At 42.4% G+C, this 24,558-nt stretch overlaps 1 protein-coding gene across 1 annotated transcript in view; it reads left to right on the top strand.

Moving 5' to 3' along the window:
- Positions 1–19,470, top strand: part of GNS (glucosamine (N-acetyl)-6-sulfatase) — a 44,378-nt gene extending 24,908 nt beyond the window's left edge. The window contains exons 5-14 of the mRNA XM_056574255.1: positions 6,260–6,358; positions 6,791–6,958; positions 8,789–8,871; positions 9,644–9,762; positions 10,828–10,931; positions 13,217–13,318; positions 14,766–14,870; positions 17,320–17,430; positions 18,196–18,356; positions 18,831–19,470. Coding sequence (XP_056430230.1) covers positions 6,260–6,358; positions 6,791–6,958; positions 8,789–8,871; positions 9,644–9,762; positions 10,828–10,931; positions 13,217–13,318; positions 14,766–14,870; positions 17,320–17,430; positions 18,196–18,356; positions 18,831–18,924 — 1,146 coding nt within the window. The 3' untranslated portion in view covers positions 18,925–19,470. The remainder of the gene's footprint in view (positions 1–6,259; positions 6,359–6,790; positions 6,959–8,788; positions 8,872–9,643; positions 9,763–10,827; positions 10,932–13,216; positions 13,319–14,765; positions 14,871–17,319; positions 17,431–18,195; positions 18,357–18,830) is intronic.
- The last annotated feature ends 5,088 nt before the right edge of the window (positions 19,471–24,558 follow it).

Genomic DNA, 24,558 nt, shown 5'->3' with positions numbered 1-24,558 from the left:
GGGAACGTAACAAGGGGTAATGTGAACCTAAATACCCCACAGGTGATTCACGACTTTTGCATATGTAAAAAAAAAAAAATTTTTACCTAAAATGCTTGGTTTCCCATAAGTTTTACATTTTTAAAAAGGGTAATAGCAGAAAATACCCCCCAAAATTTGAAGCCCAATTTCTCCCGATTCAGAAAACACCCCATATGGGGGTGAAAAGTGCTCTGCTGGCGCACTACAGGTCTCAGAAGAGAAGGAATCACATTTGGCTTTTTGAAAGCAAATTTTGCTCTGGGGGCATGCCGCATTTAGGAAGCCCCTATGGTGCCAGGACAGCAAAAAAAAAACCACATGGCATACTATTTTGGAAACTAGAGCCCTCAGGGAATGTAACAAGGGGTTAAGTGAACCTTAATACCCCACAGGCGTTTCACGACTATTGCATATGTAAAAAAAAAATATATATATTTTTTTACCTAAAATGCTTATTTTCCCAAAAATTTTAAATTTTTAAAAAGGGTAAAAGCAGAAAATACCCCCCAAAATTTGTAACACAATGTAACAAATTTGCCGCAGCTCAAACTTGCAGCCCGATACTTACTGTAAGCCTCCGCCCATGTGAGTGTACCCTGTACGTTCACATTGGGGGGGAGAAACATCCAGCTGTTGCAAAACTACAACTCCCAGCATGCGCTGACAGACTGTACAAGCTGAGAGTTTTAGTTTTGCAACAGCTGTAGGCACACTGGTTATGTATCACTGAGTTTGGGACCTTACTCAGTGTTTCAAAACCAGTGTGCCTCCAGCTGTTGCAAAACTAAAACTCCCAGCATGTACGGTGCATGGTGTAAGGTGACTGCTGGGAGTTGTAGTTTGCAACAGCTGGAGGCACACCGGTCCTGAACCACTGAGTTAGGTAAAAAAGAACTGAGTTTCACAACCAGTGTGCCTTCAGCTGTTGCAAAACTACAACTCTCAGCAGTCACCGACAGCCAATGGGCATGCTGGGAGTTGTAGTTATGCAACCAGCAGATGCACCACTACAACTCCCAGCATGCACTTTAGCTGTTTGTGCAAGCTGGGAGTTGTAGTTATACAACAGCTGAAGGTACACTTTTCCATAGAAAAAATGTGCCTCCAGCAGTTGCAAAACCATAAGTCCCAGCATGCCAATAAGGGAATGCTGGGAGTTGTGGTGGTCTGCCTCCTGCTGTTGCATAACTACAGCTCCCAGCATGCCCTTTTTGCATGCTGGGAGCTGTTGCTAAGCAACAGCAGGAGGCTGTAACTCACCTCCTGCTCCGTCGCAGGACTGTCCCTTGCCGCCGCCGTCGTTCCTGGGGCCCCGATCCCAACATGGACGCCGGGGATCGGGGTCCCCAGCACCCGGGGTCGTCTTCCCGCTCACGTCCTCCGGAAGAGGGGCGGAGCGGGTGCGGGAGTGACACCCGCAGCAGGCGCCCTGATTGGTCGTCCGGTAATCCGGCCGACGAATCAGGGCGATCGTGAGGTAGCACCAGTGTCACCTCACCCCTGCAGGCTCTGGCTGTTCGGGGCCGTCAGAGACAGCCCCGATCAGCCAGTAATTCCGGGTCACTGGAGACCCGATTGACCCGGAATCGCCGCAGATCGCTGGACTGAATTGTCCAGCGATCTGCGGCGATCGCCGACATGGGGGGCATAATGACCCCCCTGGGCGATATGCCGGGGGACCGGAATTCCCACGGGTGTATGGATACGCCCTGCGTCCTTAAGGACTCGGAATGCAGGGCGTATCCATACGCCCTGCATCCTTAAGAGGTTAAGAATGATCTAATTTTAGTGCACTAAACAGTGTCTATGGAAGCATAGAAAGATTATAGATCTTATCAGCTAAGATTCTTTCCTCTTTTGAAGGTGAGAAAGCTATGATGAAACATTTTATTAAAATGCCAAGAGAACATTGTGTAACAGTTGGCTAAACAAGTGGCACATGTCATTTTTCTAGTGTTTTCCTTATTCCTTAAGTACAGGTTTAGGCTATATTCATAGCAGAATTTCCGCACATATGCACCAGTTCGGCGTGCACATTAATTTCGGTGGTTTTTGGCTTGTGTGGATTCTGTGCAGAATCCATACGGAACCTGCATGGGGAAATTCTGAAGTGTGAATGGGAGTGCGGAATCCTATTGAAGTCTATTGAGCTTTAAATTGATGCGGAATCCGTATGCCGAAATTCTCTGGTGTGAATATAGGAATCCCCGACACCAGACTAAGAAGCAATAGCAAGAGTCCACCTTGTTTATGATACTATGTACTGAGGTATAAACAAGAAGAAATCACACAGAGTACCTTGGATCACTTACAATTTAAAATTTGCTGGCATACCCTATAGATGTTGTATAGTATACTGAAGGTCTCTCTTAGATGTTATGGAAAGAGGGAGATTAAAGGGGATGATGTGCCCTCTAATGCTAGAGATACCCGTCCCTTTGTCCCTGCCTTTTGAGGGACCCACCTCCTTAACAGGGTGGCCTCAACCACGGTGGCGGACCCTGACCTCTACTAAGTGAGGGAAAAAATAAAAAAAAAAACAAAGTACAGGGCAAATTATATTATGATACCTCCAGAGCTCTGCTGGTAGACTATACAAAAAAACAATGACCACCAACACGTGACAATAAAAACAACATTGGTATCACACCAGTCGTTCCAGTTTAAGCTCCGATGCGTTTCACCTGACTGGTAGGAACAGGTACATCAGGCAACTATCTCACTAATGATGAAAAGATGCAGACAATATGCAAAAAAGAGCCACACAGGTATAGCTAGACAAATGACGTTCCTAGTAAGGCCTCAGTGGTCACATATGATAGAAGTATCGATACCCTGGTGTGCCACAGAGGTCACAACTATGGTTTAGGAAATGGCGTGCCATATGGTCAATGATATATTAACACTCCAATTCATGGGCAAGATGTAAACATGAGCATACGATGAGATTATAATAACATTGGTAATATCACATATGGTAGCTTGCAGTGGGCTTAGTAGTAACCAAAGTGCCCGGTATATGATATCAAACACCAGGCTCTCGCACATAAATAATCATAGTGATGGTATGCACAACGTTTTCATGCAGTCACCAATCCTCAGTTGTTTGATAGCCCAAAAAGACGGCCCTCGCCAACCTCAATAAGGCCCCATTGTATAGTATCACTACAGGATGAGCATGGTATAAAAAAAAAATTATGGCGCACTGTGCCCGATACTTGGCTACATGGATGTAGAAGAGAGAGACCGATAAATAGCATCAGATGCGTGGTAGCTGCACATCTCGCTACTCACCACAGTAGTCGTTTTATAATGTTGCTGGCGTTCGGAAGTGACGCTCGAAAGCAGCTAGTAGCTTGCGTTCTAACGGGCCGGAAGTGACCGGGCTGCGTGTCAACGGCAGGATCCTATGTCATTCATCACCGCTCCTGGACCTAAGGCTAGCAGGCTGTTGTTATAGCAACCAAAGAGTCCGTGAGTATCAGTAGAGACCAACACTTAGTAAAAAATACTAGCTATTAAGATACATAGTGGCTTATCTTAAGACCTACAAGTTTTATGCAACCAATTTTGCGCGAGTATAACATAATAGATGTTGGAGGCCATATAAATGTTGGACTTGAGGGGATAATACCCTGTCATGCTAAATTACACTAAAGTCCACAATGCATAAATAGAAAAGCAAACACAATTTGTAACCACATATATTGAAAAACACCAATGACCATATTTACATAAGACACACCATAATTTAAGGCCTTACATGTAAAAATACCTGTTTATTCAGAATCTTTTATGATACGATACTTACGATACGATATTTACCAGATAGTGGTAAAAAACGTTAATGACCCACACTACGGTTGGACAATAGCACAAATTACACTGTCGATAGAAGAGGATAAGAATACAAGGTTCACTACATACCAGGTAAATACAGTGATCCCCCGACCTACAATGGCCTTGACATATGAAAGTTTCAATATACAATGGCCTCTCAGAGGCCCATCGCATGTTGAAGGCAGCATCAACATGCAATGCTTTTATATGTCGGACCATTGCATAAACGGCTATCCGGTAGCGCAGACTGCTTTAGCTGCCACCGGATAGCCATTTAATGTGCCCTGTGTGGTCCAGTGAGTGTCACTCACGTGTTCCCGACGTTCCAGAGCCTCCTCTTCATGCTCTGCTGCATGGCCGTCGCTCTCCGTTGTCATCACGTCGCTGTGCATGCCGTCCCGTCATCCAATAGGAGCGGCGGGTGCAGCGACGTGATGATGGCGATGGAGAGCGAAGATCTAGGGCAGTGGTGATGGTCCAGAGCAGCGATGACACCCCCGGTGACGTGATGGCGGCGATGGAGAGCGAAGATCCAGGGCAGCGGTGACGGTCCGGAGCGGCGGGGAAAAGGGAGTATAACTTTCTATATTATTATTGCACGGATCCCTCAAGTAACGATGGTTCATTTGGAATGAATTACCATCGTATGTTGAGGGATCACTGTATTGTATAGTAAATATTGAAATATTAGTAGAGAGAATATATTACATAGGGATATTAAATGCCAAACATGTTATAGTACAATTTCATATGAAGGAGGAAATAGACAAACATTTGTTTAACCCATTTGTGGTGACAGTTCCCAACCTATATATCCAGGGCAGATGGATGTTTATCTTACATGTGAGTAGCTAGAGATTTCTCCTGTTGGTGATTAATATCACCCACATGTTCGAGTATCTTCCGTCTTGGATCCCTTTTTAGTTCTTCCTACATAAGTCAATTTATTTATTTTATTTATTTATATAGCGCCTACAGATTCCGCAGCGCTTGGGCAGTGGCATGCATAAATTATTAATCATCTTGCAGTTGACTCATGAATCTTTTTCCATCTCTTGGGCTGTCCAGCCATTTTGTAACTCTAATATAATTACACGCCCTTCATGTACCACAGCGGTACGTGCCCATGACCTTTCGGTCCAGCCACGTATCTCTTGCCGAAGGGGGGGTAAAATGATTGTGCACGAGACTGTCACCTAGATTTTTCCCATGTCTGTAGATGATGGCTGGGCAGTCACCCACCAGTTCAGCCACCACCGGATCAGATGTGAGAATAGGCCAAAACCTTGTGATTCTCTCCAATTTGTGGTGCTGCTGTATCAAATGTTCCAATAATTCTGGGGGAGTTATCCTCCTTTTCTTTTTTTTTTTTTCTTGGGTTTAGGAACAAGTAGGGTACCTCGATTACATTGTGTAGCCTTGTTATATGCCTTTCTTAGTACTTTATCAGGGTATCCCATTTCCCTGAATCTCTGGTGTAACTTAGTGGCCTCGCTGTGATATGACTTGTACTCAGAACAATTTCTCCTAATACGGAGGTATTGTGCCTTTGTGAATATAGCCTTACTTGTATTACGCACATCTCTCGCCATATCATTAAAACCACTAGTACTAGTTAGATACAGAGCCGCATGCCTAGCAAGCTGTGTGTTTTTCATTTTTTTTACTTTGGTATTGGAAAGATAGGTTAGTGTTAACTCCCCTCACTCATAAGTGAGGCCTTGGGTGTCCTTGACCCTGTTGAAGGTTCACCAGTTTTGGTAGGTACTAACTATTGCACATTAGGAACGCCCTAATATTTTGGTGATGCTCTGACACTTTGACCCTTGTTGAAGTCACATAAATCCTTATAAGTGCCCATTTTCAACATATCAAACTCACAAGCTGACTGTTCACTTGCTGCCTAAAACCACTTTTTTGTTTCTTTTTCCATCATACAACTTACAAAATATATTTAAGGGTGTAGTTTATACTTTTATGTGACTTTCAGGAGCATTGTTAATGTAAGAATCTGTAGCTGGACGGTGTTATATCAAGACAAAGCTTTTCTTAGCATGAGGAAGGGATCTTGCTTATATCTCAACAATCATTTTTGTGCTTTTAGTGGCCAAAAGTATTGCCACCATCTTTAATGTTTTTAGTAGCACCCTGCTACTTGTTCTGCCACAGATGTGGAGTGTGCATGGTCTGTTGCTGTCTGTAGATCAGTGTTTTGTAGGAACCCTCGTTGGGGGGAAAAAATGCTCTAAAGTTTTTTTGACCTGTATATATAGGGGGACTATAAACCCGGCAGGAATAAGGCCAAACAGGATAAGGGAAAAGTAGATTGTTGACCCCCCTCGTCACTGAGGACACAATAGAAAACCTTGTTTATTGCAATGCCATTTTTCTTTCCTAGGAAAAAAATTCAAAATATTACAACTATACTCTGTCTGAAAATGGCCGGGCACGGAATTATGGACAAAACTACAGTGTGGATTACCTGACTGATGTCTTGGTGAGAACATTCCTCCAAATAATCTGACTGCAAAACACAAAGGGGGAGACTTAGCAAAACCTGCGCAGAGGAAAAGTTGCCCGTAGCAACCAATCAGATTTCTTCTTTCATTTTTAACAAGGCCTCTGAAAAATGAAAGAAGCAATCTAATTGGTTGCTATGGGCAACTTTGCAATTTTTCCTTTGCACAGGTTTTGATAAATCTCCCCCAAAATCCTCTGCTTTAGTTGTTTTTTCAAATCAGTTAACACAAAATGTCATTCATAGCAGCAGGTACATGTTATAAATAGGACGGGGTCATTGCCTTCTTGGATTCTATGGATTAGCACTTTTAACAAATATTCTTTTGTATGATCTGTTTTGTAGAAGTTTAGGTTTTCAGGCTCACATATATATGTAATGTATTTCTACAATAATATTACATATGACTAGGCGAACATCTCCTTGGATTTCCTAAACTACAAGTCAAATTATGAGCCCTTCTTCATGATGATCGCCACTCCAGCTCCGCACTCTCCGTGGACCGCAGCTCCTCAATATGAAAGCTCCTTCCCAAATGTCACTGCGCCCAGGAACAGCAATTTCAATGTCCATGGCAAGGTTAGTGTCACGAGAAGTTTGGCACAGAATGTACACAGACTGCTAGGTGTAGTGTCTTAGCTGTCTCTTTTATATACATATACCGTATTTTTCGCCCTATAAGACGCACCGGCATATAAGACGCACCCAATTTTAAAGGTGCAAAATCTAGAAAAAAAGATTCTGAACCCAACAGTGATCTTCAACCTGTGGACCTCCAGATGTTGCAAAACTACAACTCCCAGCATGTCCGGGCATGCTGGGAGTTGTAGTTTTGCAACATCTGGAGGTCCGCAGGTTGAAGACCACTGGTATAGGAGGTAATACTCACGTGTCCCCACCGCTCCGGATCCATCACCGCTGCCCTGGATGACGCTCCATCGCTGTCGCCGCGTCCCCGCGCTCCGGACGTCTTATTCCCCGGGATCCACGCTCTCCGTCGCTGTCATCACGTCGCTACGCAACTGCGCGACAACGCTACTGCGTGATGACGTCGAAGGAGAGCTCCGGCCATGCAGGGAATCCCGGCACGGAGCAGACACCGAGGAGACAGGTGAGGTCCCTCCCGGGGTCCTGTAAGCTGTTCAGTACGCCGCGATTTCACCGCGGTGGTCCCGAACAGCCCGACTGAGCAGCCAGGTAAGTGTCACTTTCGCTTCAGATGCGGCGGTCAGCTTTGATCGCCGCGTCTGAAGGGTTAATACAGGACATCACCCACGATTGGTGATGTCCTGTATTAGCCGCGGTTCCCGGCCGTTGATGGCCGCAGGGACCGCCACGATAGGTGTGTATTCGCCGTATAAGACACACCAACTTTCCCCCCCCCCCCAGTTTTGGGGAAGAAAAAGTGCGTCTTATACGGCGAAAAATACGGTATATCTGACATTTTATCATTCGAAGGGATTGCCTTCTGACTTCAGCTTTTCAAAAAGTTGTTTGTTTTTTTTTTTGCAGTTTTTAAAAGTTCAGGTCTCTGAATAACAGAAGCAGAAGTACTTTAACCTATGTCTAATTGTAGAAACTTTGGGGGGAATTCATCATTTATAGTTTACTCTCTGTGCAGGTTTAGAACACAAATGTCGCAGTGATTTCGATGTGCGTGGAACAAATTTATAAAATATTGCAGGATACTTGATAAATTTGTCGCGCTGCCAAAGCATGCCAGTTTATATGCTTTTGTAGGGCCGGTGTGAGTTAGTCTGAGTTTGTCTGTTAAAAGGGTACTTCCACCCTAGACATCTTATCCCCTATCCAAAGGATAGGGGATAAGATGTCTGATCGCGGGGGTCCCGCCGCTGGGGACCCCTGCATTATTGCATGCGGCACCTACCAGTTTTTTCACCGGAAGCGCTGGAGGGTCTGAGTCGCGACTACGAGAACGGAAGTCTGTGACGTCAGGACTCTGCCCCGTGTGACGTCATGCCCGTCCCCTCAATGCAAGTCTATGGGAGGGGATGTGACTTGCATTGAGGGGACGGGCGTGATGTCACATGGGGGCGGAGTCCTGACGTCGCGGACTTCCGTTCTCGTAGTCGCGACTCAGACCCTCCAGCGCTTCCGGTGAAAAAACTGGTGGGTGCCGCATGCAATAATGCGGGGGTCCCCAGCAGCGGGACCCCCGCGATCAGACATCTTATCCCCTATCCTTTGGATAGGGGATAAGATGTCTAGGGTGGAAGGTATCCCTTTAAAGAGGTCCTGTGCGACAAATATGTAACTTTTTCCAAAAAGTTGCACTTCATAGATCAGTAACCACTGCAAAAACTCTTCTAAAGCAGTCCACAAAAAAAACATGGTAAACAATTTGCTGAATTCCCCCTTTGATCTGATCTAATCTTTCATCTTCTTCAGGATAAACATTGGCTAATACGACAAGCCAAGACCCCTATGTCTAACACTTCCATACAGTTCCTAGACAATGCTTTTCGCAAGAGGTAGGCCATTTTGATATGACTTGACTGAACTCCACCTGTTACCTCTCCCTCCACCTATAATCTCTTTATTTTATTTTTTTATAATATTCATTGGCATTTAGCATTTTTCACTATGATTCGATCATGATTCATTTGTACCTCTATGGGTGAGTTCACATGCAGCAGATTTGTTGCAGAAATCCGTTCTAGTCATCTGAATAGGGATATTTCGGATAAACAGGGCCCTTACAGAGATTTCTGCAACAAAGCTGTCACTTTTACCCTAAGGCCAGGTTCACATGGCCAAAAATGTGCGTAATGTCTACAGAAAATACGAGAGGACAATTACGCACATTTACTTGAATTTGCGGCAAGAGGACTGCTCTGTAATTCCTCATCTCCGTAGACTGCAATCCGTTTCCGAGCATATTCTGCAGAAACATTAAACAGGTTCAATGTTCCTGCGGATGCCAGAATATGGATTTCTGTGGAAACTACGCTATGTGTACGGTGCAGCAGATTCCTATTGAAATCAATGTGATTCTGCTCCCTAACAGTGGTGGAGCGCTATTCTTTATTATTTATCACCACTCTTCAGCTTCTCTCATGCCAGCTCTGTCTGTAGAGCAGCTTATTTGCCTTATAAAGGCCTATTGTGTGCCACGTGAGGTCATCTGCAGATTTCCAGTTAAAGCTCTGGGAGTGCCTGCCTCTCCAGTATAATTATAGTATATACCTTCCTGCAATAGGTACATAGTTTCCTGATGGTAATACTAGGTTGTGCTCTGTACAGGTGGCAGACTCTGCTGTCTGTTGATGACCTGGTGGAGAAACTCCTAAAACAACTTCAGGCACGTGGGGAACTGAATGACACCTTCATCTTCTTTACATCTGACAATGGATACCACACAGGTAAAGCTAGTACTTTCGTGTTAGTATATCTGGTAGCCATCCGGCACATTGTAATGAAATCATTTCCGAAACAATAGCATAGGAAAATATATTAGAACCTTAGCGGCCCAGCTATTGGTAACACCTAGAGGGAGGTAAACTATGAAATCTTTTGCCTGATATTTTAGTATTCCCACACAATGTTAAAGGAGTTTTCCCATTTCAAAACGTAACAGCATGATGTTAGGTTATCCCATTACTTTATGATAGAAGAGGTCCGACCTCTGGTACCAATGACAATAAAAGGACTAAAGCACTGTTAAGAACCTTCAGTGTTGTGGCTCCTCCCTGTTTTTATGGTACAGCAGCCAACCTCATTCACCTGAAAGGAGCAGTGGTGGGCTTCCAGTGCATTGGTGTGCAGAGATAGGGGTACTCCGGTGGAAATTATTATAATTTTTTTTAATAAACTGGTGTCAGAAAGTTAAACAGATTTGTAAATTACTTCTATTTAAAAATCTAATCTTAATCCTTCCAGTACGTATCAGCTGCTGTATGCTACAGAGGAAGTTGTGTATTTCTTTCCAGTCTGACCACAGTGCTCTCTGCTGACACCTCTGTCCATGTTAGGAACTGTCCAGAGCTGGGTAGGTTTGCTATGGGGATTTGTTCCTACTCTGGACAGTTCCTAACATGGACAGAGGTGTCAGCAGAGAGCACTGTGGTCAGACAGAAAGGAAATTAAAAAAGAAAAGAACTTCCTGTGGAGCATACAGCAGCTGATAAGTACTGGAAGGATTAAGATTTTTAAATAGAAGTAGTTTACAGATCTGTTTAAGTTCCTGGCACCAGTTGATTTAAAAAAAAAAATAGTTTTCCACCGGAGTACCCCTTTCATGGTATTTCTCCAGGCTTGGTGGAGGAATACCCCATTATCTAAAGTTTTGCAGTTGATCCACAATATAGTTTTTAGTTCAGTATATAACCAGAGTGGAGTTGCTGACTTTATAACATGAAGTGTTTTATGCTCTGTGAGCATGGTCATTATATCTATTATAACATTTTTTTATTTTTTATTTGTTGCAGGGCAATTTTCAATGCCAATCGACAAAAGGCAGCTCTATGAATTTGATATTAAAGTTCCATTACTTGTCCGGGGACCTGGGGTGAAGCCTAACCAGATCAGTCAGGTGAATTCCGTCCCCTAACTTACTGTAATAAGGAAACATCTAAACACCAACTCCCAGCAGTATGCAGAGAAGTGTGTGGGAGGTCGGAACAGTCACTTACATTCCTAATATTCAATAGAGCGATGGCTGCTTGGTATTATATTTAAGGCTTCTATAGGGTGTAACCAGTCATACGGTTATGTATACTGCAACATACTGTACTGTTAGATGAGATGCCCAACACCTTCTGCATGCATCACACAGCATACTGACACCCTATGCCTCATATAAATATCAGGTTTTAGTTGCCCAAACATGATCAACATGAGGTATTAGTGCGCAAAAGGCAGATTTAAAAAAAATCAGGTTAACTTACAACTTCCATAATGGCTTAGAATACATTTGATATGGATGTTCATTTCTTAATGTTCTGTATTGTACATCTAGCAGCACAGTGGTGCTGCCAGTAATAACTATGCTTCCAAATGATCTCTAGGGAAGTTTTTTTTACACATATTATATATTTTTTTTAATAACTATAGAATTTTATTGACGTTCAATATACATGAGCAAAGACATCTTAGGGGCGATTTACTCACAATGTACAAATATATGAATGGACAATACAGATATCTTTCTAGTGATCTTTTTGTACCTGGGCCGGTAACCTTGACAAGGGGACATCCTCTACGTCTAGAGGAAAGTAAGTTTCACCATCATCACAGATGGGGATTATTTACTGTAAGAGCAGTGAGACTATAGAACTCTCTGCCGCATGATGTTGTCATGTCTGACTCAATAAACAAGTTCAAGGGGGGCCTGGATGTTTTTCTAGAGAGGAATAATATTACAGGTTATGGATAATAGATTTTTTGGGATGGAACTTTGATCCAGGGATTGATTCTGATCGCCATATTGGGGTCGGGAAGGAATTTTTCCTATGTCATGGGGCAATTGGCATCAGCCTTGCGGGGGGGGGGGGGGGGGGGGAGGGGGGGGGAGTTGTGCAGTTCTATAATGTTCAGTGTGGCATTGTCTCCACCTTTTTTTCTTACTTCTAAGACAACAGATAATCATCTGCTGTGTCGGGAGGCTTAGCCCCACTATATATATATGTTGGGATGTTTAGGTAACAGTATGCTACCTTGTGCTGAGCTTTAGTTTTTTGTCTAAAGATGGGCCTTCTCATACATATCCAAGTAGTGATCAGAACTGGTTAATTGGAATGAGCTATATTAAACATGTAAAAGAGCGAACAGCCTGTATATGTGATAGTACTGAGGCTTTACACCACATGGCTGCCTCGGGCAATGTTTTGTAACCCCCTAGATAAGCGATCTTACATTTCCACATTTTAAAAGGTCTGCTGCGTACCTTATTCTTGTTTGGTTCTTGAAGACCATGATGTTTATTCGAACAGTTAATTTGATTACATTTACCCTAGAAAATGTCCATTTCATTGTAGTAAGAAATGGTTAATAGTGTGTTCCTCCTCTTTGAATTCTTAAGCTTTTTGCTATCGTCCATTGCAGAAATGTTCTGCACGTTCTAAGATGCCAGAAGAATTGCAGCATACATCTGTAACCAGTTCTGCCTGTTTATGCTGCCTGGGCATGGCCAAGATATGAATGCCTCTGTATAGTGTACTCCTGCTTTCTGCTAATGCAGTTGGACGTTAGATTGGGTAGACACAAAGGCTGGGCAGGTTAGATATGGTCCAAGGACAACTATTCTGACAGTTCCTTAAATTAGTTTACATGTTCAGAACGCAGCGTTCACTTCTGGTAGACATATGGTGTGTCAGGAGACATTACATTCAACATAACAAAGTATTTCTGTAGTTGCTACATCATACATCTTATTATGGCAATTGTGGCTTGTTATATTTTAGTTTTGTATGCAAATTAGCTCTTTTTCAGAAGGGAGAAAACGCTCTATTGCCACCTATTGGATGTTTTTATCATGTAAGATAATGTTTATAGATCCTTGAAACATAGATGTCACTAAAGAGACACCTGTCGTCTTCTAGAGCAGAGTGTATATGTGTGTGTGTGTGTATATATATATATATATATATATATATATATATATATATATATATATATATATACACATACACATAATTATATACACACACATACATACACACACAGATTTCCATTTTAGTATATATATTTTTTTCTAACCAGAAATTATTGCCAGCCCTCATAAAACTAAAAATAATTTTTAATATAATACATTGTTAGTATAATTTCTTTTTTGTGTTGTTTATTTTTATTTATTTACTTTTTTTCCTCCTCTTTTAGGCACTGGTTGCAAACATTGATCTGGGTCCAACCATCTTGGATATTGCTGGATTTGACCTCAATAAGACTCAGATGGATGGCATGTCATATTTACCCATTTTGGCAAGTAGAGGCTTTTACTTGTATTAAGTCAGAATGAAATCCATATCTAGCGCTAGAGTGAAATAAGAAAATATTCTTATATATTTCGGATGACATGCTTCAAGAATAGATAATACACTTCCCGTTGTGTTTCAGTTTTGATTTCTTGCTAATTTAAATGAGTACAGTCAGATCAAAAAACTTTTTATATGTTGTTACTGAAGAAAATGAAAGACCTTTTTTTGTATTATGGTTGTTTAAAAAATGTTGAATATTTAATAAAGAATACAGCCCCTGAAAATGCCACCACTATGTGTCCCCATACCTACTGGGGCATTAACCAGTCCTGCAGCAGCAGCATCTTGTCCATGAGTCATGGACAAGAGATTACTCGTTTCCCACCACCACAAGGAGGGACATGCCCCCTTCCCCTGAGAGAATTTCTAACACTGTGAGCTAATGAAAAGAGATATTTTTATAATAATTTTATTTTTCTTGTGGGATCTGACAGGTACACTTTAGCAAAGGTTAAATGGTACTCTGGGATTAAACATTTAATCCTGTTTTCCTGCTTGTGAACTCTGCTGCAGTCTTCTTCCTGGTTCTTGTGGTCGTCTTGTCTCACTGTGGCTCAGCTAATCACCAGGATTAGACAAGCATAGTTGCTTTCCTTGAGAAACAGCGTCTCTCTTGTCCTGATTTTGTATGTGGTAGTGCAGCTCAGTTTCATTGAAGAGTGCAGCTGAATTATAATACCACATACAACCTGAGGACAGGTGTGACACTGCTTTCGGACAAAAGGGGACATTTTTTTTTTGCTCCTGGATAAACCCCCTTTAGGCTACGTTCACACGTATGAAGATTTAATGCGCAAGATATTCTGCTGCATATTTCAATGTAATCTAAATAACTGAGCACAGCTTCTAATCTGCAGTTAGAAATCCTGCACATCAAATCTGCGCAGGATCCTGTATATGTGAACGCACCCTTAGGGTCTATTCACACGTACAGGATCCTGCGCAGATTTTATGCACAGGATTTGTAACTGCACATTACAATCTGTGCTCAGTCATTTAGTTTACATTGAAATCTGCAGCAGAAAATCCTGTGCATCAAATCTGCGCAGGATCTTCTACGCGTGAATAGACCATTAAGGGGTATTCCAACATAACATTGTTTGAGTGCTGCAAGCTTGTTGTTGTTAAAATAGGTCAGTACGCCTACATGCTGTATGCTGGTAGTGGCTGTGCTGGTTATCGCTACCTCGTCCTATGCCACCATAGCTCAAAAGTAGTCATATTATTAGTATTTATTTTTCTTTTCTTGGCAATCCCAGGTGTGTAGATGCTTCTCCATCTAATAATGTGTTTTTTTTTCCCCCCATGTGAACATACCCTAAAGTCTTTCTGCCTTCGCTTTCATTGCATTTACTATTTGTTCTGAAAACTTTATTTGGTTTTGTTTTTAGAAAAACAGTAATGGAACCTGGAGAACAGATTTTCTGGTTGAATATCAAGGAGAAGGTGTTAATCGTACTGATCCATCATGTCCTTCTCTCGGGCCAGGAGTGTCTGTATGTTGTATCAATGACCTCATATTGTGAAAATGTTTGAAGAATCTGTTATGCTCTTTGTTTTATAATATGATGAAAGATCTTAAACAGATTAGTACATCTGACTATGGGCCAACCGTATATACTCGAGTATAAGCCGACCCGAATCTAAGCCGAGGCCCCTAATTTTACCCCAAAAACCCAGGAAAAGTTATTGACTCGACCATAAGCCTAGGGTGGGAAATACATCATCCCCCCCCCCTTCATCATCACCGCCTGTCAAACCCTTCATCAGTGGTCTTCAACCTGCGGACCTCCAGATGTTGCAAAACTATAACTCCCAGCATGCCCGGACAGCCATTGACCACTGCGGCCTTTGTCAGCATCCAGCCCCCCCCCCCCCTTTTGTTTTGTACTCACCTCCCCTCGGTGGGAAGTTAGGGTGAGCTGGTCCGGGCCATCTATGCTGCAGGGACCGTCCGGTGGGGATGATTAGTCGTTGCGGGCTGTCCATTTTCTAGTGACTAGTGACGTTGCCTTGACGACGACGCACAGGGACGTTGCGCATGAACGTCCCTGTGCGTCAACGTCACTAGGCCGGGCCGAAGCACGGAGAAGAGGCCCCCCTGGTGAAAATGGACAGCCCGCAACGACTAACCATCCCCACCGGATGGTCCCTGCAGCATAGATGGCCCGGACCAGCTCACCCTAACTTCCCGAACTCCCCTCGGCTTATACTCGAGTGAACTCTCGCCTGTCAATCCCTTCATCAGTGGTCTTCAACCTGCGGACCTCCAGAGGTTTCAAAACTACAACTCCCAGCATGCCTGGATAGCCGATGGCTGTCGGGGCATTCTGGGAGTTAGAGTTATGCAACATCTGGAGGTCCGCAGGATGAAGACCACTGATGAAGGGATTGACAGGCGAGAGTTCACTCGAGTATAAGCCATGTCTATGGAATAATTAAGCCATCCATAGACATGAGATAGGTGTGTGGTGTAAGCAATATTATCACTGATCTACAATATTAAATTACTTTCGGGCAGTGTTTATTCAATATTTTGAGCCATATTTCAGTCATAAAACCGCTAAAGCTGACCAAAAAGAATCTGATGATCTCTCATCCAGTCAAATTTTACAGCTGTAAAATTAGATTGAAGATCCGTTTTTTGGCTGTGTCAAACTAAAAAAAAATTAAAAAAAAAGTCTCAAATAAAAAGGGCTGGTTTACATATTGCTGTAATTTGCTGTAGGAACTGCTGCTGACATTTTTAACTATTAGGGATTTATTAAGCCTGAGAACACAGATGAAAATTCATATTCACTTCTATTATTGTCGGCAGCACATCCCCAGTTTTAGGGTTGGGTCACACATAACTGATCCACAGCATATTTTACGCTGCGGATCCAAAGGCGACCCGACCCTTATTGTGCCTCCAGCTGTTTGCGATCACCTGCTCCAAGCAGCCACACTGGGGCCTGCGAGTCGCTGAGTGCACTCAGACATCGGTGTAGCCGCGATGTCTGAGTGCACTCACGACCCGTAGGCCCCAGTGTGGCTGCTGGGAGTGGTAGATTGAAGCTGCCAGCAGACCAGGGGGCGGGACAGGTGGCTTCGCAAACAGCTGGAGGCACAGTATGGGTTGGTTCACCAGCAGATCAGCAGCGTAAAATACAATGCAGATCCATTACATGTGACCGTACCCTTACACAGGATGATTTGCTGCTGACAGATTATGATTTTTATGCCTGCAGAGTAGATGTGATCAGCGGATGACAGCTTTTGTTCATCGATTGATCGCAGTTTTTTTTTACACTGGGCAGTAGTCGGGAATAAACCTTTATTTTCCCTATAATCGCTCTGTGTAAAAGGACATTTAGGCTTATGCACACCACACTGCCCTGTCATGCTTTTAGTATACATAATACAGCATCTGATGGTACATAGCAAGATTTAATTTCCAAAGAATGAAGGATTTATAGGAAACCTAATAGAAAAATGTCTGTATGGAATCTGAGGCATACAAAGGTACCATTAGTCAGCATAATAGAAATACAAGGGGGTTTTGTCTCATACATACCAAGTGTACCTACAGGTATATGCATAAATTAGGACTAGGCCACCAGTATGAGATCAGTAGAACCAGACTATCAGCCCACCTACCATTCAGGGGATTGCAGCTCGTCCTATTGATTTGAATGGTACTAGCTGCAATACTAGGTACAGCTGCTATTAAATGTGTGGCACTGTGCCTGGTAGGCAATAAAGGGTCTGCAGCATGAGTGCCATGGTCCCTTCAATCAGCTCAGTGGTCGGGATGTTGGTAGTCAACCCCTCACTGATCTGAAATTGGTGCGCAACACTATGGATAAGCCATCTAAGTCCCTGAAAACCTTCTAGGTTGTATCAAATATAATCTTTGCACAATATAACTCTAAAATATATATATATTTTTTCCATAATTTCCAGCAATGTTTCCCAGACTGTGTATGTGAAGATGCATATAACAACACGTATGCCTGTGTGAGGACCATTTCCAAAGACCACGATTTGCAATATTGTGAGTTTGATGATGCAGAGGTAAGTTAATGCAAACAGATATGGTAACTATGGGAAGAACTGGTTTATTTTGTGAAGTATATTAATTATTGTATTAATCCACGGCACACCAAACTTGTATAGATCAAGTAAAATTTTATATATTTTTTATTTTTTTTTATTTAGTTTATCAGTAAATGCAAAGGTGTTTTCAATTTTTATCAAGATTATGAAAATCACTATAACAAATTCATTGCGTATGTGCCTTTCAGTCTATGATCAACTTTTTTTTAAACACAATCGGCTCCATACCCCCCGACTGCACCACATGTAGCTGTGCTTAAAAAAGGATTGATCATAGACTGAAAGGCAAACATGCATTCTAAAGCTGTTTTCTTGTTTGGACGTTATATTTTCATTAACATCAAATGTAAATGCATTTACTAAAAAATAAATAAAAAAAATAAAAACTTCACTCTGATCTACAAGTTTGGTTGTGCCGTGGATTAATAAAATAATTGATTGTGGGTTGAAGAATCCATCCACTAGGGTCTAGACCAGTGGTCTCCAACCTGTGGACCTCCAGATGTTGCAAAACTACAACTCCCAGCATGCCCGGACAACCGATGGCTGTCCGGGCATGCTTGGAGTTGTAGTTTTGCAACATCTGGAGGTCCGCAGGTTGGAGACCACTGGGTCTAGTGAGTGTACAGCCTTTTTCTACTAAATTATGTATGTAAGCAATATGTCACATTCACTTAATCTTGTTTTTCCTAATTACATCCATTATTATATTTTGTATTATAGGTCTTTGTTGAAGTCTATAATTTGACAGCAGATCCAAATCAGTTGACAAACATTGCTAAGACCATAGACCAAGAAGTCCTTGAAAAAATGAACCATCGGCTCATGGTCCTGCAGTCCTGTTCTGGGGATTCCTGTCGAAGTCCAGGGGTCTTTGATCCCAGGTAAGGCTGGGGTCACATCACGTTTTCTCCCATACGGGAGCGCATACGGCAGGAGAGAGCTGAAACCTCGCGCTCTCGTATGCTTTTCTATGCGCTCCCGTATGTAATTCATTTCAATGAGCCGACCGGAGTGAAACGTTCGGTCCGGTGGGCTCATTTTTGCGCTTTTTCACCGGACCTAAAACTGTGGTCACGGTTTTAGGTCCGGTTGTAAAAGCGCATACGGCGCAAAAATGAGCCCACCGGACCGAACGTTTCACTCCGGTCGGCCCATTGAAATGAATTACATACGGGAGCGCATAGAAAAGCATACGGGAGCGCGAGGTTTCAGCTCTCTCCTGCCGTATGGGAGAAAACGTGATGTGAACCAAGCCTAACACATCTTAATATGCAAAACAACACATAAAGTGGACCAAGAAATACATAAACCACCCATCCAATGTACTTTATTGATGTAACCTTTTTCTCCTGCAGGTACCGTTTTGATCCAATGTTGATGTTCAGAAATAAAGGTGACCAGGGCCATGTGATGACCAGAAAGTCTTTGAAGCCGAGCGTCTTACGTTAGAGAATGGGACTCGCGTAGACTTGGATGAAGTAATTGAACTGGTCTTTTGATTGACTACCACCAACCTTGGACACCTCCACGATCTGGTGTTTGTTGTTTTTTGTGCAGGAAATAATCAAAGTTGGCTACCCTTGCTGAAATCTGTGAATTGTGGCAACTCTGGCCATGCCGGTGTATTCTTTGGTCCCTTGTGGCTGAGAATGTTACTTCTGTGGTTGGTTGGCTGGAGTTCTGAAGGTTTTTACTTTCTATGATAAAGGGAACAGAACTAGTCCTTTTCCGGTCTTCTAGTCAATTTAAAAAGCAATGAAGATTTGTTTGATCTGATCTAGTTATCCAAACTAAACTCTATTGCTTGGCACTAATGTCTTGTACTCAAATTATTTTTATAACAAAAAATTTTTATTTAGATATTCTGAACACATATCAGGCTTTAGAGACAGTCAGTGGAGCTCAGAGCTAGGGTTAATGCTGTTTAATCCTCCAATTCTTAAAGGGGTACTCCAGTGGAGAACAAATGTTTTAAAATCAACTGGTGCCACAAAGTTAAACAGATTTGTAAATTACTTCTATTTAAAAATCTTAACACTTCCGGTACTTATCAGCTGCTGTATACTACAGAGACAATTGTGAAGTTTATTTCCAGTCTGACCACAGTGCTTTCTGCTGACACCTCTGTCTGTATCAGGAACTGTCCAGAGTAGAAGTAACTTTTCATAGAAAACCTCTCCTTCTCTGGACAGTTCCCCACACGGACAGAGGTGTCAGCAGAGAGCATTGTGGTCTGACTAGAAAGAACTTCACAAGTTCAGAAATATACAGCAGCTGATAGGTAATGGAAGGATTAAGATTTTTAAATAGAAGTAATTTACAAATCTGTTTCATTTTCTGGTACCAGTTGATCTGAAAACATTTGTTTTCCACCAGAGTACCCTTTCAATCAGGACTCTTTTCTATATTACACTCTGATCCTATAGACTTTATGGCATATATTTAGAATATAAGTGTGTGTTTAAACAGTAGCAGATCCTTGGCCTGGTGAATGCTGATCCTCTAACAGCTACTGGCCACATGACTAGTCACTGACTAAAGTGGTCACATAATGTAGACTGGCATAATGTTAACTCATGACTGTCAATGTCTGTTTTTATCATCTCCTTTTAAAAAGGACATATACTATTGTCTTCTAAATCTTCTTTGTTTTACACAACTTGGGCGGAACTTCAAACATGTAGGAGCCTGACATTTTCTGTATAATAATGAAGTTTAGGATTAGGTACACATAGTCTACCTATGCAATGGACCATTTTATTGGCACATGTATTTGTTAAGATGAAAGCTTTACACAAGCCAATTCTGTGGAAATCCTGAAAGCTTTGTGAAATGGTAACATGCGCTGCTGATTTGTATATTGAACAGAGATCAGTGGGTGTTCCATATGTTCCTTAAAATGTGACAGGCCACCATTGTGATCTGAAGTACAAGTCATTTTATCATGAATAGTCAGTATCGCCAAATGTGGTTTTTATTTTGTTCATTTGCTTCTCAGCTTATTTAGTTTATTTTTCTCTTGCAATGCCGCTATAGATTTGAGTAAAACATACAAGGTTAGTTTAAAGGGAACCATATGGCCATCTAAGCACCTTCATGTAAAACTCTTTACGCCCACTGGTTAGGCCATATGTAAGGTCTATTTACTCTGCTTAGATCCTTGTAGGAAAAAGATGGAAAATCTGCCCTAAAGAAAATGCTTTCTTGCTGGGATCTGGTCCTGTTTTAGCAAATGCAGAAATTACCGGACGCTACAAGTGTGTAAGTCCACAGTTGTACTTCAATTACTAGTCATATGGTTATCATGATGGTGAATTTGTGCACATTTAATCTCTTAAATATTAACAGGCACAAGAACCATAAATTATATGGGTACATTCACATGTTAATAACTCGCAGTTGGTTTTCCGTGCGGGACATTTGCTGCAAGTTTTACTACCGTTTACTTCAATGAGTCTGAATTTGAAGTGAATTGTAACAACTCTGTAACCCACAGCAAGTTTATCAACGTGGGATGTAACCCAAAGAGTTATTCAATAGGTTGGCACATTAGATTTACATTAGATATAGCTAGTAACAGAATTCCGTTCATTCATCCCCAATAAATGGCCTAAAAAAGATTTATCTGTGGCATGGTATTGGTATCCATGATTCCTGTGCGTTTTAATGTTCTGATCTGTTAAACATTCTTGCTGATTCTGGTTAATTGCAGTACATTTACTATGATTTACAATTGCCAGCAATGTAATGCAGCATTTAAAAACAAACAAAAAAATAAAACAACCCTATCCATAAACTCAGAGCAATTGAGTTGATATATGAAGTATTTTAATTGTTTAATATTTATTTAAATGTAATTTCTACATGGGAAATGATTATGGCGTTTCTATCCAATTAAGTTATGTTTATATAAATCTTCACAATCGCTTTACCCTTAGGATTTACTTGTGTGTCTATGGTGGCAATATGTTATGTATTTATAAGTTGTACATTCTATGGACCCAGCCACATTGTAAATTATATATACACGCAACAATATCATAGGGTATCATTACTTGGATGGGACACCTGGCGTATACGCAGCGTATTTCAAATTCACACTGCACAAAATTTGCGGCAGCAGCGGGAAATACGCTGGGTATTCCTCGCTCACTATACACACAGGGCTTTCTGGCGGCAGCCCTATATAGGCGTGTAGTGAGTTTTTCCAAAACTCACTGCACACATAGGGCTGCTGCCGAAAAGCCCTGTGTGTGTATAGTGAGCAAGGAATACGCAGCGTATTTCCCGCTGCTGCCGCAAATTTTGTGCAGTGTGAATTTGAAATACGCTGCGTATACGCCAGGTGGGAACGCACCCTTAGGCTGCAGCTTTAAGAAAGTAATGGTATCTATTCTTAAAGGGGACCCGTCACATTGAACAAGGAGCATGTTATAGAGCCTAGGTCTCTAAACTACAACTCCCAGATGTCTGGACATCCAACGGCTGTCCAGGCATGCTGGGTGGTTGTACTTTTACAACAGCTGGAGGTCCACAGTTTGGAGTCCACTGTTATAGAGCACGAAGAGTCAAATATAATATATAAATATATAGTGAGAGAAGGATCAGTATAACCTTCCTTAATTATTATTTTTGACTTGGGTGATCCCACTCAGTAAATGACAACTATTTGTGTATGTACACTGACATTGTTGCCTGTATAAATCATTGGGGCATTATCGGCAAGGTAATTGCCGATAACGTTCAAAATCGCGAATATCGGCCGATATTATCGGCCAAACTGGTAATCGGTCGATCCCTACTTGAAAGTATTCATAACTGCAAAAATATGGTTTCATTTGGACATTTCTAAACCGTATTCTCACAGCATGAGATCACAATAAAAGCCCTCTTTTACACAGGAGCAAGTACTGCACTAAAATAAGCCCTGTAGTTTCACAGCTTTTGGGGAAAACATGAAGATTTTTATATACTGCATTACTTGCACTGCACATGTGTGAACACACCTATGTGACATGTATAGAAAAATAAGGCTAGCACTTATCAGGGCTGTGTTATACTGTTGGGAGACCCTTGCTATGTACTTGTGTTTATCGTAATTCATTATATTAACTGTCTGTCTATGGGAAGGTATACCTGCTGCTGTCATATTCTCCCCCAATGGTGGGACAGACTATGCATACAGCTTACTTTGAAGAAAACAAGTAGTTCCAGTAGTGTTTCCCAACCAGGGTGCCTCCAGCTGTTGCAAAACTACAACTCCCAGCATGCCCGGACAGCCAACGGCACGCTGGGAGTTGTAGTTTTGCAACAGCTGGAGGCACCCTGGTTGGGAAATAGTGAGTTACAGTGATCTAGAAACACTTAAAAATTCTTATGGATAACACATTAGCTATCTCAAAAACAGAGGTGCATCTGCCCAAGAACTTTGATTTAATATTTCAGTTTATCCCTGTTCAAGTGAATAGACCTAATATGCAATAAAATATATAGCGCATGGACATTTACTGCACTGTTTCTAGAGGGTAAAAAAATCAAGCCCTCTTTTCTAATGCGGAAACCCCCTTTAAAATTCTGTGTGTAAACCCACCCTATTGGGTTAAACACATTATAAAAACTCTACATGTAATGGCTCCCTCAAGGTCCTAGCTGGAGATTCTGTTGTCTTGTTGGTCCATTGTCAGGGGATCCATAAAACAAACACTGTTGTGGAGGAACAAGACAGGTTCAGCACTACATGTATACATAGGAGAGGGCCACAGATACTTACGCACTGGTATTTTTTAGATGCAGATCTATGTACTATTTTGCTTTTTTTTTCCTGTGTGATCTCTAGATAACTATAACTTGCTTTGCCTTGTGATGATTTGGTTAACTTGTTTAGAAAGTGACCTTTAACTTGACCCTGTTCACTGCTGCACTTTTCAATAAAATTTTGAATTTGTCAGTTTTACATTTTTTCTACTGCTCCAGTTATTATGTTGTTGCTTGAAGCACAGGAATAAGGACGTCACTATGCAAGTCACATTAAAGGAAAACGGTCAGCCAGTTCACCCACACTAAACCCAATATACTGGTTGGTAGTGTGGGTGAACTGGAGTCCAACGAGGGGGTCACTTACTTTAGTGTGTGCCCTGGCCGCTGAGTTCTCCCCCGATAAAGTTCTGTTTATCCTGTCTGTAGCAGCGCTTTGAAGGCGGTCTCCCGGCATCCATATTTCTTTGGGGCCTAAGCCCGCCCCCGTGGTTGCATATTTATTTTCTTCACATGCCCCTGGAGCGCAGCGCTCTGTCTGCAGCGCATGTGCTTGAAGATTATACACTTCTATAGTGAGGGCCCGGCGCACGTGCAGTTACACTGCGCAAAGCGCTCTCCGGGGACGCACAGCTCTCACGTCACCAGGACTGTGCGTACCCGGAGAGCGCTCTGAGCAGTGTAACTGCACGTGGGCCGGGCCCTCACTACAGAAGTTGGGAGTAGGTTACACTGCGCACAGCGCTCTCCGGGGACGCACAGCTCTCACGTCACCAGGACTGTGCGTACCTGGAGAGCGCTCTGAGCAGTGTAACTGCACGTGTGCCGGGCCCTCACTACAGAAGTTGGGAGTAGGTTACACTGCGCACAGCACTCTCCGGGGACGCACAGCTCTCACGTCATCTGCGTAAAAAGTATATGCATCAGCTGTGCCCCATTCTATGCCCTTCTTTTCTCTGGATGGAGGGCGGTGGTCCGATCTATAAAATGGACAGGGTCGCCATCCAAAAGTGCAGAAAAATATAGGTCAGCAAGGGACAGTACAGTTGTGATGCTTAAAAGTAGAGCTGAGCGAACTTACAGTAAATTCGATTCGTCACAAACTTCTCGGCTCGGCAGTTGATGACTTTTCCTGCATAAATTAGTTCAGCTTTCAGGTGCTCCGATGGCCTCGAAAAGTTGGATACAGTCCTAGGAGACTCTTTCCTAGGACTGTATCCACCTTTTCCAGCCCACCGGAGCACCTGAAGGCTGAACTAATTTACACAGGAAAAGTCATCAACTGCCGAGCCGAGAAGTTCGTGATGAATCGAATTTACTGTAAGTTTG

Source organism: Hyla sarda, chromosome 4 (assembly GCF_029499605.1).
Source record: "Hyla sarda isolate aHylSar1 chromosome 4, aHylSar1.hap1, whole genome shotgun sequence".
NCBI classification, from domain to species: domain Eukaryota; kingdom Metazoa; phylum Chordata; class Amphibia; order Anura; family Hylidae; genus Hyla; species Hyla sarda.
Note: the sequence above shows the minus strand (reverse complement) of the source record. Positions and strands in the feature narration are given on the sequence as shown.